Below are 20,052 nucleotides of genomic sequence, written 5' to 3'. Positions count from 1 at the left end.
CCACCTCACTGTTATTTATACTGAAATGACAAAATAGGTAATATCCGGGGTTAATTAATCATACATCTGATCTTTATTATTATTTTTAGTTATTCTTGACATGAAATAGACACAAACCTTAATAAATAAAAAAATCACAAACCTTTTTCTAATAAAAAAAATAATTATTGTGGTTCTCTGGATCAAAAACATTACTCAATGCTTGATGATTATGTACCAACATCATCAAACTATTTTTTTTAATTAATCAATTGACACTTGATCACAAGTAACTGTCTTTATTTGTTTTTACAAATGCTCTTTTATTACTGGCGTTTTTGCTGCTGGAAGACATTTATTGAAATATATATTTTAGATTAGATGCAGATTAAAAATCTTGGTAGATGTTGACCACCTAACTTCTGAAGACATTGATTTTTTCGTCTCGTGAAATTATTGTGCTTCAATGTTGATGTATTTTTGCTCGTACTTTTAACTCATGCCGCCCTCTGCGACACGGCTGAAGATACTTGATTTTTGACATCTTTCCTGTACCCTCATGTGTCTTTTCTGGGCGATAGAGCGCCGTCCAGCGGCTGCTGCCCACCACTGACAGAATTTCCCCATTGTGGGAGTAATAAAGGATTTGATTGATTGATTGATTAAAAATATATGTATCAGCCAGTCTATGGTATCAACTAATCCCACAATCTAACAATTTGAAGAGGTTTACCAACACTCACATTGCAGATTCAATTTCAATTTGACTTAAAATACTTTATTTTCCCCAATTTCTTATTTTAATGCTAGTTTTAACAGGCTATATTATAGAGTCAATTTTCACATAAATACTGTTTTCAAAATGAAATCTGGTGGAACTTTTGCTCTTAAAATAGTACATTCTGACTATAAAAGCAAACAGGAGCATTAATGTTTTCAAAGTAGTTAAATTAATAAATATGTTTTGACTAATGACGTTTTGAACACTGTTGCTCCGCTACATAGTTTTCATTAAAACCATCATATTTGAAGTTCTTAATTACATTACTTTTTTGGTCAAAAACTCTTTTCAACAGACATTAAAACATATTTTTACAGTTTGAATGTTTTCTGTGAGATTACTAGGAAACATCAATAATTTACTGCAAGAAAACATCACAGTTCTTTGATTTATGAATATTTGATCTGCTTTATATGATTTATACTGAAAATGTACCTCCCCGTCAATGATTTAAGAAGCTTAACTGACTGATAAAATGATCAAAACAAGAGTTATAGGTTTTATTTTATATATTTTTGATTTAACAGCAGCTGGTGAGCCAGGAAAAAAACAAACTTTTGTAGAAATTGTTTATTTGAAGACTAAACCAAGTCAGTCATGATGTTGAATTGCTTTAATCGTGAAAGTCCTGATCGTTTAATGTTTTAATCACATGAGCAGAATGTCATGAATCATCACCTGAGTGTAACAAATCATTTCTGTTTAGGGTCAACTGTTCCTTCTATTTCAAAATTGGAGCTTGCAGACATGGAGACCGCTGCTCAAGATTGCATAACAAACCGACCTTTAGTCAGGTGAGAATCTCCTTCACACACACAAACAAACACACCCGGCTGCTTTTTCTCACCATAGGGTCTTTCTCTGTAGCACATTTAGGGTTCATAAAATCAGCATCAGAAGGTCCTAGAATTCAGAAATCATTGCATCTGTAGTCTGCAGAGTGATTTCAGGAATCTGATTTAGTAAATTATCAGAATGTTTGACCTCCTGTCGCTGTGTTTTAGTGTTATTTTACTTTTGTAATTTGATACTTGAAGCATATTTAGTCTTTTCCTGAACTGTTGTGGAATTTTAAGTCCAGTTTTTATGTATAAATGTTGTAACGCTTCTGCGTTAGATGCTGTACCGCTCATGACTTCAGCAGCTGTTGAAGGTTGTCCGTCTGTCTCTGGTTTCCTCCACAGACCATCCTGATCCAGAACATCTACCGTAATCCTCAAAACAGCGCTCAAACTGCTGATGCTTCTCGTTGTAAGCTGAAGACTTGTCAGAGGGCCTCTCTCATTTTCTGGAACCACTTTTTCTTTTTTCTGAGCTCCTATTTCTGATCTCTAAATCTGCTTATTATTGTAAAAGCTAAATATTCTCACTAAAATGTTGAAAACAGTCAGCTGAGCGTGAATTTGACTTGGGAATGAAAAAGCTAGCAGGCATACAGGCTAAGGCTGCCACAATCAGTCGACTAATCAGCTATTAAAATAGTTGACGACTAATTTAATAGTCGATTAGTCGTCACTTTATATTATATGGAGTCAGTGTAGTAAAGTTGAACAAAGCTGTGAGCGTTACCATAGTGTGATTGTGTAGTCATCATTCACACTATACTGATTCTCCAGCTCCTTTCAATACGTTTCTCAGCACGTAGAAACTCAACCACACTTTCAGTGATTTCGGTAATCTTAGTATCAAAACGTTCATCTTGTTCAGGACATTACTTCTTGTATTTTTGGTATTCATGAACTTTGTAGTTTTTGAAATGTTGAGCAAAATATGCCCCATGGGAAATGAACGATAGTAATCAAATTTCAAAATTTTAAGTAGATTAGCAAAAAAACCTTTAAATGTATTAATGTATTCATGGGTTTTAGTCTTTTATAGTAATAAAAAAAATAGAGTTTAGCTAATATTTTAGCATCAAGCTAACGTTTTTGGCTAGTTTAGTTTACTGAGAGATTTTATTCTATTTTGGAGTTTAGCTAGTATTTAAGCAATGGGGTAGCTTTATTTTTGCAAATGTGTTATCTGCTGAGGTTTTAATGCTAATTTGGAGTTTAGCTCATATTTAGCAACATGAAAACATTTTTGGCTAATTTGTTATCTATTGTTTTTTTTAAGGCTAATTTAGAGTTCAGCTTCTATTTTAGCAACAGGCTAACGTTTTTGGCCTATTTTATTTACTGAGGGATTTTTGGCTATTTTGTATTTATTTTACATTAGTATATTATATTAGTATTTAAGCAACACTAAATATTTTTCAAAAATGGGATGTATTAGGGACTTTTAAGCAATTTTACTATGAAACATTAAGAAATTTAGGTCAACTTCAGCGCACTTTCATAATTCTTTAATGAAATTTCCAGTCTTTTAGTAAATTTTTCTATTTTCAGTAAATCCCTTCAGCAATTAAAGTAAATTGAGTCGCCATTTCCAGCAAAAGCTTCAGCATCTTTAGCAACTACTTTCTAGTTTAGCCTTAAAGAACATAAACCCTGGGACTTTGGTTTTAAAGGGCTCATAAACCATCATCTTAATTGTCTTTATTTTTAGTTAGTTTAAAGCTGATGATGGTTAAGATGTGTGCTTTACATCCACTTTGATCATGACCTGATTAGTCGACTGATTGGAAAAAGAATCGATTAGTCGACTATTAAAATAATGCAGGCTATGCTGCTCGCTGTCATGACCTACTCTGATGAAAATTGTGTTTTTTACATGTTCTTTTTTCTGATGGAAATTGCGTTTCTGCGTATTTTTTATGCAAATTGTAAACTGAGAGCAGATGGAGATTGGATTGAGACTTTATAAATACAATTAAAACAGCTCAGATCCTCTAAATCTGTTGCATTCCGATTGAAGAAGCAAATCCAGGACTAAAATTAGGAAAAAGTCCTGAAGTTTTGGTTTTACTTTGTTGCTTGAGTGGCTAAAAGTTCTCATAATATCTGGAGGAATGTGCTGTTATGTGTCACAGGAGGTTATTTCTGTGCTTCAGAACATATTGTCTTCAGTATTTATCCTTAAAAAAAGAGTGCATGTGATGGTTTATCCTCCATCACCTGCACCGTCTATCAGGGCAGCCTTCACCGGCGCCTCATGAACACTCCAGGCAGTCAAAACACGCTCGCCTTTTCTCTCTGTTGTTCTACTTGACATTTCTGTGGAATTATTTACACATAAATGTTCAAAACAAACATTTCCGATCTTAATTTTCTGTTAAGAACACAATTTTGGTTGGAGTGGGTCTTTAAAGGAGTTTCTAATTATTTCTAAATTCCTAAAATGTTTTCTGAGTCTTTGTGACAGTGCGACACAACCTGATGTCTGTTGTTTCTTTGTGCTTGTCTGCGCAGCTTTGCATCAACTGCTGTCCTCTGGTGTGGTTTCTCTTTGCAGGTGCCGTCAGCGATGTGGAAATGCAGGAACATTACGACGAGTTCTTTGAGGTGAGTGACCCGGTCTGCCTTCAGAGGCCAAACACCGGCGCCTTTGAACCCTCTGATTACGCCACAATGGGTGTGTGTGTCTGTGTGTGTGTGAGGCCGTCTGTCCTGATGACGTCTGTACGGGAATCTCTGTCTTTAGGTCAGAAATGGGATTACAACATGGTTTTTAGTTTAATTTAGTTTCAAAAGTACATTCTGTGTTACTCTCAAGCTTTCCATCCCATAATGATCCTGAAAGTGAATCGAATCCTTCCTGCACAGGAAGTGACACGTTCCCCGTTGTGTTTCAGGAAGTCTTCACAGAGATGGAGGAGAAGTACGGAGAGGTGGAGGAGATGAACGTGTGCGATAACTTAGGTGACCACCTTGTTGGCAACGTCTACGTGAAGGTGGGTGACCCGTTTGGATCCGGCGCCGGGCCCGCTGGCGCCGCCGTCGAGTAACGTGAAGTCTGTCGTGCAGTTCCGCCGCGAGGAGGACGCGGAGAAGGCCGTCATGGACCTGAACAACCGCTGGTTCAACGGCCAGCCCATCCATGCAGAGCTGTCGCCCGTCACCGACTTCAGGGAAGCCTGCTGCCGTCAGTATGAAATGGGGTGAGTGAGTCTGGAGTCTGAAGCATTTAAGTTCACTCAGATTGAAGTGTTTGTGAACGCAGCTCTGCCCTCTAGTGGCAGATCTTCTGTTTTTAAATGTGAATTCTTAACAATAACTATGTTTGAAACTACACAAGTCTCAAATTAAAAAATATGTTTTTAAAAAGTTTATTAAAACTCTAAGTTACTGCACACAGTTTTGCTTCTGATCAACATGAAAGAATGAATGTAGTTAAACTGTTTTTGTCTACGCTTACAGCCATTTAACACTTAAACGTTCTTGCCACATTTCACTATGTAATTATTTTTAAATAATTTAATTAAATGATGATTTATTTTAGGATCTAATTTAAATGAAAAAAGTATTTATTTGCTATGAAGCCAAACGGTTCTGTTTAAATCTTAATGTAGTTTATTGTTTATATGCATTTTCCTCAGTGTAATCAGAGCTATGATGCATATTTAACTTTAGTAAACAAGATTTCTGAAGGCAATTCAACTTGTTTTAATAGATCTGAAATAAAGAATAATGTTCCCAAAATTTTACATTGATAGAACTAACATTTTCTAGTTTTTTTTGGCTCTGATCCAATTTTATTGTGACAATTTGCCGATACCGAGTTCCAAATTTATTAAAAATGAAGAATCAGCGTTATTATTTAAACAGATAAATCCTGTGAAGTAGCATGAACAATCAAACGGAAAACTGTCAACTATAAAACATGATGAATTATTAACTAGTAAAAAAAGGTGATAGTTATTCATATAGTAAAGTTTGGTGACAGAAGGTTTCGAATTTTCAGAACTATTGAACATTTTTGATCAGACGGGATCAGAGCAGCCACGATCAGTCGATTAATCGACTATTAAAATAGTCGACCACTAATTTCAATCAATCAATCAATCTTTATTTATATAGCACTTTTCATATAAAAATAACACAAAGTGCAAAGTTTTTAGACTATTTTGGAGTTTATCTAATATTTCTGCTACATGCTAGCTGTTTTAGCTAACTTGGGCTTTTTTAGGCTAACTTGGCATTTAGCTAATATTTTAGCTGGCTTTCAGCTTCAGCATTTTCAACTATTTTAAGCCATCAGCTTCAGTGTTTTCAGCTATCACCTTCAGCGTTTTTAGCTATCAGTTTCAGCATCTTCCGCTATCAGTAGTACCATCAGCAGCCAAATTCAGCTTCCAGCATTCACACTAGCATTATCACAGGTAATGCTATATATCTAGATTTTAGTTATTTTAAAGTTAATGATGGTTAAGATGTGTGTTTTACATCCACTTTGCGGATGACCTGATAAGTCGACTAATTGGAAAAAATAATCTGTGATTAGTCGACTATTAAAATAGCAGTTTGTGGCAGCCTTAGGCTTTATTCAGATCTCCCATATAATCTTCAATTTTTGTTTTATTTTGGAGACGATATTTTTGATGCAATATTCATTCATTAATTTATTGATCACTTTTTTCTCTGAACTTGCACTTTGTTGACCGTCACTTAGCAACCGTCTCACTACTAGTTCTTTTTAAAAATAATCTTTTTTCTGTTGAAATGCTTTTGTGTGTAGTTGTTTGTGTAAAGACTAACCAATAGATAGTTGATGTTGGTTTTAAACGTTTATGTAAATAGTTTTTGAACTTGGAAGTCTAAATATCTCGCTTACTTTACTGACTTGTTTTTGTGCGCTTCCTGCTCAAACTGGCGCCGCATTCTGCAGCGCTTTGCAGCAATAAAATGATCTTTAGATGATGCAGACTTCTTCTAGTGGATTTATCTGTAATGACGAGCCTGAATTATGTAGTGCTGATCATAATGATGAGAATAAAATAAATATCTGATTGGGAAACTTGTGGTTTCGTTCTTGTCTGAGACCATGTGAGACATTCTTGTAATCAAGAACAGACCGTTTGATTATGAAAAATAGTAAATATTTATTAGTATTAACAAGTACGCACTGTGAGTAAAGTAGAATTCATAAATCTAGTATTTAAACAGATTGTATATGTGTAATTATAGTAGATCGGTGAACCTTTGTGGTGTTTCTACAGGTAACCTCACCTGCACCATAAACCTGTTCTAGAGCCTGCAGCTCTCAAAACTAACAAAGTTGATGATCCTCGTTGAGTTAAAAGTGTCTGACATTAGTTGCTGTGAAAAGGTTGCAGACGCATCAGAAAAACCTAAACATGTGTCCTCAACTATCACCAAACCTGGTGTTTTTCCACTGTTTGTTACATCACAAGGGAAAAAGATAAAACCTGGATTTTCTCTCCAATGTTTTTTTGGATCAAGGCTGCAGCCGAATTAACCCTTCCCGCTCTGCTTTCCCCCAGAGAGTGCACCCGCGGGGGCTTCTGCAACTTCATGCACCTGAAACCCATATCCAGGGAACTTCGGAGGGAGCTGTACGGCCGCCGCAGGAAAAGGTGCTGCATCGCTGCAGGCGCCGCCTCCGCCGCTCTCCGTCACAGCCATAACCGCTCTCCTTTCTCTTTCTCCCCCCCGCCAGGCACCGCTCTCGCTCACGCTCCCGCGAACGGCGCTCCCGCTCCAGGGATCGACGACGGGACCGCGAGAGGCGGAGGTCGAGGGACCGAGAACGCTCCGGACGCTTCTAGAAGAAGGCCGGATAGATCCACCAAATCCCTCCCTCCTAACACGGCAGAGACAACAACGTTTTCATTTGTTTTTCTTGGTGAATTGTTGGAAGTGTTTGTTTCTTTTATTCCCTTTTTTAAGACAAGCTTGTGTCGCTTTCTCAATAAAACAGATTTGCAACTCTGCACTGAGCGTGGAAGTCTTTTCTCTGACGCGGAAAGTGGGTTTTTAAGGACTTTCAGCTACTGGGAGAGCGTGTTTCTGCAACAAATACACAAAATAAAGAAATGCAATTTTCTAAACTTAATTTTCCTCATATCATCAGAAAAATCCCAAAAGAACATGTTAAAAACACAATTTTTCATTAGAAAATAACATCTTTAGCAACTTAAATCTTTTGTTTTTAACTTTTCTGAAACAGCTACTTTTAGTTTTTTCAGTTTTGATTTACATACATGGAGCAAAACAAAAGAAGCGCATAGGTAACGTTATTTTTGTTATATTTTCATCCTGAGATGTTTGCTTAGTTTTTAGAGCAGCAGTAAGTTTTTCATTTTACTTTTTTGGAACTTGAAGAAACAGGAAAAACAAATGGATGCATTAAACTAAATGTAACCTTTAATGATGATGTACAAAATTCAAACATGAGAAAAAATGCTTTAAAATATCTTAATTTATGATTAAAATGTATTTTAGGAAAAAAATAAGATGACATTGAAAAGAGTATTAAGACAAAAAAAGTAAATTTATGCATAGATATATCACGATTAATCTTGACTTAGTTGATGCACTTCAATACAAATATAAATGTAAATGACATAATAAATTGAAATCATTAATAGACATATTTGCACCTATACATACAACATATAACACAATTAATTCACTAAATGTTCAGTTTATCAAAAATTACTTCCTAAAAATTAAGAAACAGGCTTTTATTTTGAAAGGATTGAGACAAAGTGTTAATTTCCGTGGACATAAGTCCGTCATTTTCAGAGCCTGAATGCTGCATCATCATTATTAAGGTACCGGGAGGTCACATGCACTCACGTCCGCGCGCTGCGTGTTCGGTCGGTAAAAGGTAAACAGCTGCACCTTTCCCCCCTCCAAAAAATACCCCATCTGGAGAAATCTGCGCTCTGATTGGCGGAGCGCTCCAAACAGACGCCCTCGCTGCAGCCAATCACGTGGCGTCGTTCCGTTCGTCCTCTCCGAGTGGCACACGTGGGTTGTACGAAAACCACTCGTTTTCCGAAGCCGCTCATTCCTTCGCAAGCGCTGTCCTCCGCGACCCCCGACCGCAAAGTCCCGCAAGGTTTCTGGGTGTTTTTGAATCCACAGGTGAGTAAAGAAAATTAGCATTAAAAATAAAAATAAATATTTAGGAATAAACATAAGGCTTATTTTATTGTGAAATTAGCTTAATGAAAGCCGCTTCCAGGACAGTGAAGCTGATGCAACACCTGAACGCCGAGTCCAGCTTTTGGTTGGAAGGACTCATTAGATGCTCAAAAATATTTTATAAAAATATATTAACGCTTATGTTTCATTCATGGTTTTCTTTGTATTTACTGTCATCTCAAATATTTCTAGATTTTATTAAAAACGGAAGGAAATCACTTTAAAACGCCGTTTTTATCTCATTAAAATATCCTCAAATTATCTATTTTTGTATGTTATTGTCTTTTTGTGTTTTTTAAAAAACGTTTTATTTGGGTAAAAATCGAATTATGCAACAAAACGCTCACGTTTGGCAGCTTGGTGCATTCAAAGACCGTTGGAAGATCCTCCACCGCTCCTCCATCTCCGTGTTTCTGGTGAACATCCAGCCGCTTTTTTACGGCCAGCATTCCTGACGTTCACTATGCTTCACTGAACCGCTTTTTTATTGTTTTAAAACCGATCTGAAGCCTGACATTCTCTTTTTTTGTTTCTAATCCCTTTCATTAAACATACCATTGGGGATTATGAATAATCAGATTAAAAAGGAACTTTTTAAAAGATAATCTTTTTCTAATGCTAGAATGAATGTGCCTCTTGATTGTGTTTCTTAGAGGACTTTGATGCCTTAAATTTGATGATTTAGAGCAGCTCCGCCCCCTTTTCCCTGCTCCTGGGGGTCACGTTGCCTCGCTGACCCCTGAAAGGCCACCGCACGGTCTTTTCCCACATTCAGGGTGGTAACCCAAGCGGCGGTGTGTAAATAGCATCCTATATGCAGGCGACGCTTTTCCGTGGACCCTTATGGACAGGAGCACATGTTTGCGCCGGAGGTGCGGCGGCCGCCGTGCGTCCTCGCCTGCTGTTGGCTTTCGAGTCAGCACTGAGGCGTGTGAACATCAGTTCCACTGTGGGGCCTGGGATCCGCATTAGTGAAGCCGATTGGATCCATTTGCGCCTCTGCCAAACAACTTTCACTCCCTGCTGATTAAGCAAATCAGTACAAAGTGCGTGTTTAAAACTTTCGCTCACGTCGGCAAACAAACAACACCTTTCTGTGAATGAAGGAGATAAATCACTAGAAAATCAAGATTGCAAATCATTAATGGACGTCCAGTAAAACAGGATACATTTGATGAATCAGTTTCTAGATCAGTAGGTGTGGAGTTTATCTGCAAATCCACGTAGATCAATATTAATAGACCAGTCAGACTGTTACATAATAACTGACTTTTACAGCCGTCCTGATGTGAGTCATTAGGACTTCCTGTAAACAAACACCGTTGGAGCTGTTTGCTTGTAAACAGCCTGGATTACAGATTTTTCATTCACGCTTTGCATTTTCCTGGAAAATCCAAGAGTCTTGGATCCGTCTCCTGGATCTCTTTTGTTCAGAGCCAAACTTTCCCTGGGGTTCACATGAAGGTGTTACGCAACCAGAACTTTATTCGCCTGAAACTTGTCAGCACACGATGACCAAATGAATGTGAGGAAGAATAAATGGAAACTGCGTGGGAGGACCAGACTCCTCTGGCTGGTCTCCGTAGAAACAACGACTTTGCATTTTTTCTTAGTGCTGACATGACTCAGCATTATGAGGGGAGAAGCTGGCTGTTTAGTCATGCTAGATCCCACGTGTCAAAGTCGAGGCCCGGGGGCCGGATCCGGCCCTCCAGGTAATTCTATCCGGCCCTCCAGATCATTTTATTTTATTGTTGTTAATTGTCTTGCGCTTATTTCTAACTTGTATAATTTTGACAAAATATGTTTTTAGGGAGAGTAAAATTTTGAAGTTATTTAAGGTTTAAATTGATTTATTCTGGAATAACATTTCTGCCCGTTTTTATTCATAGTAATGTTAAAAAGTTACAGTTTTAAAATAAAAAAAATTCATTCTGCTAGTTTTTTGGACTATTTTGGGATTTACTAAGATTTTTAAGGCTATTCTAGAGTTTAGTTAATGTTTCAGCTACATGCTAGCTTTTTTAGCTAATTTGGGTTTATCAGTTTTTAGGACATTTTAAAGTTTAGCCATTTTTTCAGATAATTGTTAGCAGTTTTGGCTAACCTTATTATTTCTTTAGGCTAATTTGACATTTGGCTAATATTTTAGCTAGCTATCAGCTTCAGCGTTTTCAGCTATTCACTTCAGCATCTTTAGCTATCAGCACTAGTATGTTCAGCAGATAAATTCAGCTTACAGCATTCACACTAGCATTATCGCAGGTAATGCTATATATTTAGTTCATAAGTATGTTAAAAAGTTATGGTTTAAAGTTTTAAACAATTTGTGTGTTTAATAAATGTTTATCCTGTTCGGCCCGCGATCTAAGGTGTGTTATGGATTTTGGCCCTTTGTGCGACTGAGTTTGACTGTGCTAGACTTAAAGCACCAGACTGTTTTGCAGTTCTTGTTTCCTACTGCACCTTTGAGAAAATGTGTGACCCCCACCACATACTCAAAAACTCCCCAAAGTTATTTATGAGACTCAATAAAACCCCCCTCAAAATCCAGTAATGAAACCAAAGCACACATGTTGGAGATATCCAAAATAAGTTTTGAAATTATTATGGCATGGCCTCAGGAACCTACGAGTTATCGGCTAACTTGAGGCAACGTGTGAAATTTGGCGATTTTTCACATTTTTTTCACAATATGGAAATAGACAAATGTCACTGACCTTTGACCTCAGTCACCATCTTGAATTGCCACCTACATTTTTTTTTACCAGAATATTGTGAAAAAGTAAAACATGAATCACTGGCTCAAGCTGAACAAAACGATATGAAATACGACTCATACTAAAAATGTAGGCGTGGTTGATTTAAAAAAAAAAAAAAAAAAATTCTGTTGCCAAGGAAATCAGAAAATTTACTTTTGCGGATCCTTCTAAAAATTGCATAAACTTGTTTGTCACCTCCAAGCAACCAAAAAATATAATGGTTGCTATGGAGATGAAACCAACAGAATAGCCACAATTTGCGGAACTTTTTTTTTCAGGAATTCTGACTAGGGGCAAAGGGGGAAGGGATCAGTCGGTCTGGGCGGGTCAAAAGAGAGCAGCGGGGGTGGGAGGTGCATGCTTGTAGCTTTAATGTTGTTTTTTATCTTTCGAGGCACTAAGTGACCTTTTCTAGCCCTTTACAGAGGACAGTTGTGCCTCTGGCAATTTTATTTTCTAACAAAATAGTCAGTTTGTGCGTTTCTGTCAAATATCTTCCCTCTGCAGGGTACTCTGTGTTACATTATGCGTCTGTGTTTTGCAGGCTGAACCATGCCGTCAGTTCCCTCCACCAAAGAAAAGGCCCCCGTGTGCCCGCACGCTGGCAAGCTGCTGGGCCACGCCAACGGAGACGCCAAGATCCGCGACGCCTCCTTTCAGCTGAACGTCGTTGAGAAGCTGAGCGACCCGGAGGAGTCCGGCAGGACCATACAAATCAACACAAAGAACGGCGCCCCCGAGAGGAAATGGATCCGGCCTGACCTCCCCAGCCGCTGCAAATGGAGCCTGGGGGCCTCAAAGGCCGACTCTCCTCATCTGCAAATTCCAAGGTTGGTCTGGAGTTTAGCCTTTCAGAACCTGCCTTATCCTTTAATAAACCTCTTTTTTCCTGCCAGGACGCTCCCTCCAACCATCCTCCCAAACATCCTGCACAGGATCGGTGACACCCCCATGGTGCGCATCAACCACATCCCCAAAGCCTTTGGACTCAAGTGTGAACTATGTGAGTCACTCGGCACTGGCTCAGACCGGGTCTTGGGTTCCCTGCCCCTGCCTCTCCCGGTTAGACCTCTTCTATCCAGCTGAAACACTCGTGTTGTTTGATTTGAAGTGGCCAAATGCGAGTTCTTCAACGCCGGCGGCAGCGTGAAGGACAGGATCAGCCTGCGCATGGTGGAGGACGCAGAGCGAGCTGGGATCCTCAAACCCGGAGACACCATCATCGAGCCCACGTCCGGAAACACCGGTGAGTCTGCAGACTCTTCCCAAAAGGAAGAGCTCTCCGAAAGCTGAGACTGAAAGGTCCGGTCCATGTTTTCAGGGATCGGACTGGCTCTGGCTGCTGCCGTTAAGGGATACCGCTGCATCATAGTCATGCCGGAGAAGATGAGCATGGAGAAGGTGAGTTTTACCACAATTCTGTCTGTCTAGAGCCATCTGGCTGCTTTATGACACGCTCCAGCTGGTTTTTCCAGTTGGAATTCCCTGTAGGCAAATATTATGACGAAACGGAAAAACTATAATTGCAATGGTTAAAGCTGGAATTCCTTTTTTAACGTTAACCCTTTGACACCGGATCTGCAGCTCCACCGTCAATGCTCCTTGAGTTACCATAACTCTTTGACGGTTTGCGCAGTTAACATATTCCCAACAGATTCTGAAAGCTGAAAAAAGTAGCTTTGGGCTGATATGCAACACTTTACTACTTTGAGAGTCTGTTGGAATTGCGATAACTGCGTAACAAGTTACCGTACTTTAAAGAGTGTGTTTTATTTCCTGTCTGCCGGCGGCATCTTCGATATTTCTAAGGGAGAATTTAACGCAAACTAGTGGACAGGGATCTGCGAAGACTCTTTCTTCATCAAATCTATATGCTTTTCTATGCAGATGATGCAGGATTGTTTGAGATAGACCGTAAATGAAATTGAGGAAGTTTGCGAAACATCAAAAATGTTTTGCCCCCTTGTGGAGAGTTGAGGAAACACATGCAGCCATCTAAATCAGGAGTCCCCAAACTACGGCCCGCAGGCCAGATCAGGCCCTCCACATTTGGGCCCGCCCCCACACGCTATCAGAAATGCCGGCCGAGGACCACATAGAGCGTGACTTTTTATTCCACCCATCTGCATGAAGGGAGAGGATATAATATTTATTGGTTTAATAGTGATTCGCCTTTTCTTTATTTCTTTATTATTATTATTTTACTTAGGTTTTTTGGACGTTCTTAGCTCGTCAGCTCTATCAGCTATTAAATATTCAGCTTTTTTATGCTAGCTTTTTTCACTGTTTTGGCAGTTAGGGAGGATTTCTAGGCTATTTTGGAGTTTAGCTAATATTTTAGCCACAGGCTAGCTGTTTTGGCTAATTTAGACTTTTTTCAGTTTGTTAGGCTAATTTAGAGGTTTGTTGATATTTTGACTACCTTCTGGCTGTTTTGGCTAGTTTAGGATTTGTTTCAATTTTTAGGCTAATTAGGAGCTTAGATAATATTTTAGCCTTATACTAGCTGTTTTGGCTAAATTGGACATTTAACCATTTTTTTTCAGGCTATTTTGGAGTTTAGCTAATATTTCAGCTACATGCAAGCTGTTTTGGCTAATTTAGATTTTTTTCTTCAGTTTTTTAGGCTAATTACGCTAATATTTTAGCCAGCTTTCAGCTTCAGTGTTTTCACCTATTAGCTTCAGTCATTTCAGCTATCAATTTCAGCGTTTTCAGCTATCAGCTGTAGCATCTTCAGTGGCCACATTCAGCTTACTGCATTCAAACTAGCATTATCTCAGGTAATGCTATATATCTAGTTTTAAAAATGTTTTGTATATTTTTTTCTATGATGATTACAGAAAAGACATATTTAAAATTTGGCTATGTTTGGGTTTCTGGAAAACCCTAAATGTTTACGTTTAGTCTGTGATTGTTACACTTTTTCTGATAGCCTACAAACAGACCCCGGCCCCCATCAAAGAAGAAAACCGTTATGTGGCCCTCACAAGGAAAAGTTTGGCGACCCCTGACCTAAAAGATGGCACTTTCCCAACTTTCACAAAAAGTTCCCATTAACACAGTGCATTTTCCAAGCTAAGTGGCTGTGGTTCCTGCAGGTGGATGTCCTCCGAGCTCTTGGAGCCGAGATCGTCCGCACTCCCACCAGTGCTCGATTTGATTCGCCAGAGTCCCATGTGGGTGTGGCCTGGCGTCTCAAGAACGAGATCCCCAACTCGCACATTCTGGATCAGTACCGCAACCCGAGCAACCCCCTGGCTCACTACGACACCACCGCTGAGGAGATCCTGGAGCAGTGTGACGGTACGACAGGCGCCCTAAACGCCCCCGAGCTGTAGAGCCGGTCGCAGAACTCTCCTGTGCTCCTCCTGACAGGTAAAATCGACATGCTGGTGGCTGGTGCCGGTACCGGCGGCACCATCACGGGCATCGCTCGCAAGCTGAAGGAGAAATGCCCAAACATCAAGGTTTGCTGCTGTTTTAATCGAAGGTAACTGTTGTGAAGGTTTGTCGTCTGACCTGCAGAACTTTGTGCAGATTGTCGGTGTGGACCCTGAAGGCTCCATCTTGGCTCAGCCTGAACACCTGAACAAAACCGATAAGACTCAGTATGAGGTGGAGGGCATCGGCTATGATTTCGTTCCCACGGTGCTTGACAGATCGGTGAGTCCACAGCTGCTTTTTGGGAGTTTCTTTTTCTTAGACGCTCCTTCGTTAATCCTCGTGGTTTGTTTTTGTTTCCTCCAGGTTGTTGATTCTTGGTACAAGTCCAACGACGAGGAGTCCTTCAACATGTCCCGAATGCTCATTAGAGAAGAAGGCCTGCTGTGCGGTTAGTTTGGGGTCAGACGTCGGGGTCGTGACGTTTGAGCTCGGGTTGAAATGGGCGTTCTCTCTGTAACAGGAGGAAGCTCCGGGACCGCCATGGCCGCTGCCGTCGCGGTCGCCAAAGAACTGAAGGAGGGCCAGCGCTGCGTGGTCATCCTGCCAGACTCCATCCGCAACTACATGTGAGAAGCTGTCCATTCCAGCTGATCCTCCTCATGCTACTAGAGTTTGATTCAATGTTTTTATCGTTTTCAGGTCCAAGTTCTTGAGCGACAAGTGGATGTTTGAGAAAGGCTTCCTGAGCGAGGAGGTTTTGATGGTGAAGAAGCCGTGGTACGTGCCGTTCAGGGATGGGGTTTGCTGGTACTTTTCTTTTCCAAACACGTTTGTCCCTCCCAGGTGGTGGAACTTGAAGCTGCAGGGTTTGAACCTGTCGGCCCCCCTGACCGTCCTTCCAACCGTCAGCTGCCAGAACACCATCAAAATCCTGAAGGAGAAGGGATTCGACCAGGCGCCGGTGGTGGACGATGCGGGGTGAGGCTCTCCCTCCCAGAGCAGAGTCCTGTTTGGGAGGAGACTGCGCTGACTCTTACGCCTGTTTGCAGGTTGATCCTGGGCATGGTGACTCTTGGGAACATGTTGTCGTCCATTCTCGCAGGAAAGATCAAGCTGTCCGACCCCGTCAGTAAAGTCCTCTACAAGCAGTTCAGACAGGTACGGATGCTAACGCTAGCTTGAAACACGAACACCTGTCCAAGACTGACTGAAACTTTTATGAGGACAAAAAATCTTTACTCTTGTATGTAATCCAATTTCCTTAACGATCCGGTCTGAGGATGACCTCACACCCTCACACTAAACAGCTAAAACCATATTTAGATTACGATGAAGTGCTTTGGTTAGGCACCTGAGGAGGCGGATCTGTACGTGTAACGTCTTAGGGACTATCCCTCTGTCAATAAAACATTTATACACCTTTAAATGTGTGAAACACAAATGAAGGCTCATGGGCATTTTCATATTACATTTCTCTCTTTAGCACCATCTAGTGGGAGAAAATGTTTCTCTCAAAATGTGTGCAATTGATAGCTCTCTATTTAAAATCTAAAAAAATAAATATTTACTTCATATAGTAGTAGAAATCATTTCCTGTAGTATTCTTTGCTTACTTTTTGACTCTTTTTCCTGTTTTAGATTCGTCTGACCGACAACTTAGGAAAGCTTTCTCGCATCCTCGAGACTGACCACTTTGCTCTGGTAGTCCACGAACAGATACAGTGTAAGTCTGCACACACACCATCATGCATCTGAACACACTTACACACCTGTACACCTGCACACATCTGCCAAAACGTGAACACACTTGCACTCACCTGAACGCACCTGCATTACCTTTACACCTGAACACACATGTGTACACATGTACACACCTACACACATTTGTACCCCTGAATTCATCTGTATGCACGTGTATGAACCTGTTCACACCTGTACACCTTCATGTCTGTATTCACCTGTACATTCCTTCATGCATCTGTACACATTTAAACACATCTGTACGCACCCGCTTACACTTTTACACACTGTAAGCCTGAATGCACATGTGGACACCTGTACACACCTGAACACACATGTACACACCTACACACATTTGTACCCTTGAATTCATCTGTATGCACTTGTATGAACCTGTTCACACCTGTACATTCCTTCATGCATCTGTACACATTTAGACACACCTGTACGCACCTGCTTACACTTTTACACACTGTAAGCCTGAATGCACATGTGGACACCTGTACACACCTGAACACATTTGTACACCTGAATGCATCTGTACGCACCTGAACACACCTGAATGCACCTGCTTACACCTGAAGACATTTGTATACACCTGCACACACGTGTACACATCTGCACACGCCTGAATTCACCTGTACATTCCTTCACATACCTGTACACATTTGGATGCACCTGTTTACACTTTTATAAACTGTATGCCTGAACACATATGTGTACATTTGTACGCACCTGAACACATTTGTACACCTGAATGCATCTGTACGCACCTGTACACAATTGTTTACACCTCCACACACCTGCACACACCTTAAGACACCTATATGCACCTGCTTATACCTGAACTCACTTGTATACACCTAAAGACACCTGTACACCTTTATGTCTGTATTCACCTGCATATTCCTTCATGCACCTGTACACATTTGGACACATCTGTATACTCACTATGCACCTGTTTACTCTTTTATACACTGCATGTCTGAACACACAGGTACATCTGTACACACCTGAACACATTTTTGCACCTGAAAGCGTCTGTACGCACCTGTCTGTACCTGCTTGCATTCACCTGCATACTCCTGAAAACACTTGTACACACTTCCACTCACCTACACACACTTTTACACACCTGCTTATACCTGAACTCACTTGTATACACCTCCACACACCTGCACACATCTTTATGTCTGCATTCACCTGTACATTCCTTCATGCACCTGTACACATTTAGACACACCTGTACACACCTGTTATGCAACTGTTTGCTCTTTTACAAACTGTACTCTGTACACACCTGAACATCTGAACACATTTTACACCTGAATGCATCTGCACATACCTGCACATAAACACACTGCACATAAACACACTTGTACACATCTGCACACACCTTTAGGTCTGCATTCACCTGTTCATTCCTTCATGTACCTGTACATACCTGAACACACTTGTATACACCTCCACACAGTTGTACGCACCTACACATACTTAAACACACTTGTATGCACCTGAACATACCTGAACACACAAGTACACATCTGCACACACCTGTACATTCCTTCATGCACCTGTACACATTTGGACACACCTGTATGCACCTGTCCTACATTACTTTCTAAGCTTTCTATTTATTTCCATTCTAGTGTCAGAAATCCTGATGTAGACGTTTTACCTCACAAATGTCATCATGCATCATACTGACGTCATGTGCACCCCACCTCCATTTTACTCTGACATCACTAGTGGAGTTTTATTGGTCAACTAACTGCTTATCATTACTCAAAAGGGCCAAAGTCCACTCACTTGGCGAGCAAATATGATTAGAACACCTGAATCTTCTCTCTTTGGTGTCTGGAAAAGATTAGCAAACATACATGTTGTACATGTTATACATGTTAGTTTTGTTATATTTTGTTACAAGTGGTGAAAGAGTGAAATCTGTTTTATTGGAGACCTCATTTTGAGCTTTTCCCACCGTCAGATCTGACAGACGGATCCGCCGTCCTGAAGCAGATGGTTTTCGGCGTGGTGACGGCCGTCGACCTGCTCAACTTCGTCACGGGCCGAGAGAGGAGGGAGCGCTCCATGTCAGAGTCCACAGATGAAATGTGACTCAAACGCAGCGCTCAGCTGTGCATTTTTCCTTAAAGATTTGCTTCTTTTAGGGGTTAATTCCTTTTTTTCAAGCTTGCTGAAAATTGTTGAATGAGCAGACGAGATTGTGCCACAATCCCCTACTTGTAGAGTTGCTTTTTTTTCTTTTCCTTCAGGTGTTGATTTCTTCTTTGTTTTTGTAGAGTAAGAAAAATCTCTTGTACGCTTGTAATTTATGAGCAGCTTTTTGTTTCAGACGCTCCTCTTTTAAATGATTGTTTCAAATATAAGGAATGAAACTGTGGAGGTTGTTGCTGTATATAGACTTATCATCTGTGTTTTTTTCTGTTCTTGCCTGAAGCCTGAGATGGAACTGTAAAAAGTTTGGAGTATTTTATCCTAGCGATGGCAGGAAAAAAATATTTTGTACTTTTTTTTTTCTTGAATAAATGTATACGATTAAAAAAAACTTTTTTTGGAAAAAGTTTTTTTTCGTCTTAAAATATCTAATGACATCATTAGATGATTGTGAAGATAATAAACATAGTTTTTACATTTAAAAATATATCTGGTCAAGTAACAAGAGATAAAACAGTAGAAAAGATCAATAAAATGATAATTATTAGAAATGTGAACTTTAGTTACTTCCTAAGTGTATTGCAGGGAACATTAAAAGACTATTTTGTGAAAGTGTTGAAGTGATTATTTTAGAGGTGTTAGATTTTTTTGTCTGACACAAACCAGATATGATCTGATTAACTGAATCAATGAAAAAAGTAGAAAAAGAGTGATCAGAAGCCCCTTATTTATGGTTTGGAAATTATTATAATAATATAATAACAGTAGGTAACATTTTTGAGTGGAACCCCTCAGGGAACACCGTTGAGCCCATAGATAATTGATCTGTGAATATAGGATGTTTTTTTTATTGGATTTTGCTCAGTTTTTATTATTCCAACACATGAAATTATAGTAAATATATGAAAATATATGTGATTATTATTTTTAACAACGACTTTTTTTGCAGTTTTATTATTATTGTTGCTGATAAAAATAAAACATTTTAAACAGAGTTAAAGTATTCTTTACACGACAGAATAATTTTACTGTGGTTTATTTTTTATTTAAACTTTCGCTTGCATAAATTGTGAGAATATTTTTGATTTTAATGATGATAACTATGTAACGTGAACGCAATTATTAGCTCGTTAAAGCACTATGTTTGTGTCTGCCATGTGGTTTGAGGCGCATG

General features: G+C 39.6%; 2 protein-coding genes and 1 long non-coding RNA gene across 4 annotated transcripts in view; 2 read left to right on the top strand and 1 right to left on the bottom strand.

Moving 5' to 3' along the window:
* LOC112160041 (splicing factor U2AF 35 kDa subunit) overlaps window positions 1-7,592 on the top strand; it is an 8,341-nt gene extending 749 nt beyond the window's left edge. The window contains exons 2-8 of one of the 2 annotated variants that reach the window (XM_024294366.2): window positions 1,467-1,554; window positions 1,945-2,008; window positions 4,154-4,203; window positions 4,494-4,592; window positions 4,666-4,799; window positions 7,143-7,235; window positions 7,319-7,592. In XM_024294366.2, coding sequence (XP_024150134.1) covers window positions 1,467-1,554; window positions 1,945-2,008; window positions 4,154-4,203; window positions 4,494-4,592; window positions 4,666-4,799; window positions 7,143-7,235; window positions 7,319-7,427 — 637 coding nt within the window. In that variant the 3' untranslated portion in view covers window positions 7,428-7,592. Of the gene's footprint in view, window positions 1-1,466; window positions 1,555-1,944; window positions 2,012-4,153; window positions 4,204-4,493; window positions 4,593-4,665; window positions 4,800-7,142; window positions 7,236-7,318 lie in introns of both variants that reach the window. The other variant, XM_024294365.2, reaches the window with a different exon arrangement.
* Window positions 7,593-8,605: 1,013 nt separating this feature from the next.
* cbsa (cystathionine beta-synthase a) lies at window positions 8,606-19,490 on the top strand. The gene is made up of 15 exons (XM_024294364.2): window positions 8,606-8,751; window positions 12,118-12,403; window positions 12,470-12,576; window positions 12,685-12,819; window positions 12,895-12,974; window positions 14,675-14,879; window positions 14,952-15,043; window positions 15,114-15,239; window positions 15,324-15,408; window positions 15,481-15,586; window positions 15,660-15,737; window positions 15,804-15,938; window positions 16,010-16,118; window positions 16,599-16,683; window positions 18,688-19,490. Exons 2-15 carry the CDS (start codon window positions 12,126-12,128, stop codon window positions 18,816-18,818), a joined length of 1,752 nt encoding a protein of 583 aa, XP_024150132.1. The 5' UTR covers window positions 8,606-8,751; window positions 12,118-12,125; the 3' UTR covers window positions 18,819-19,490.
* On the bottom strand, window positions 16,826-17,500 carry LOC118599445. Its single transcript, XR_004948800.1, has 3 exons — window positions 17,474-17,500; window positions 17,104-17,248; window positions 16,826-16,918 (listed from the first exon to the last, which is right to left on the bottom strand). It is a non-coding gene; the product is annotated as an uncharacterized LOC118599445 (long non-coding RNA).
* Window positions 19,491-20,052: the final 562 nt, after the last annotated feature.

This window comes from Oryzias melastigma, linkage group LG2 (assembly GCF_002922805.2).
Source record: "Oryzias melastigma strain HK-1 linkage group LG2, ASM292280v2, whole genome shotgun sequence".
In the NCBI taxonomy this organism is placed as follows: Eukaryota; Metazoa; Chordata; class Actinopteri; order Beloniformes; family Adrianichthyidae; genus Oryzias; species Oryzias melastigma.
The sequence above is the reverse complement of the archived record's forward strand: the minus strand, read 5'-3'. Positions and strand labels throughout refer to the sequence as shown.

Bases quoted from the DNA above. Each gene is read 5' to 3' on its own strand.
- cbsa (XM_024294364.2), top strand. From the start codon at position 12,126: ATGCCGTCAGTTCCCTCCACCAAAGAAAAGGCCCCCGTGTGCCCGCAC. The intron at 15,240-15,323 runs GTGAGTCCACAG...TGTTTCCTCCAG, and splicing joins CCACGGTGCTTGACAGATCG to GTTGTTGATTCTTGGTACAA. The intron at 15,587-15,659 runs GTGAGAAGCTGT...TATCGTTTTCAG, and splicing joins GACTCCATCCGCAACTACAT to GTCCAAGTTCTTGAGCGACA.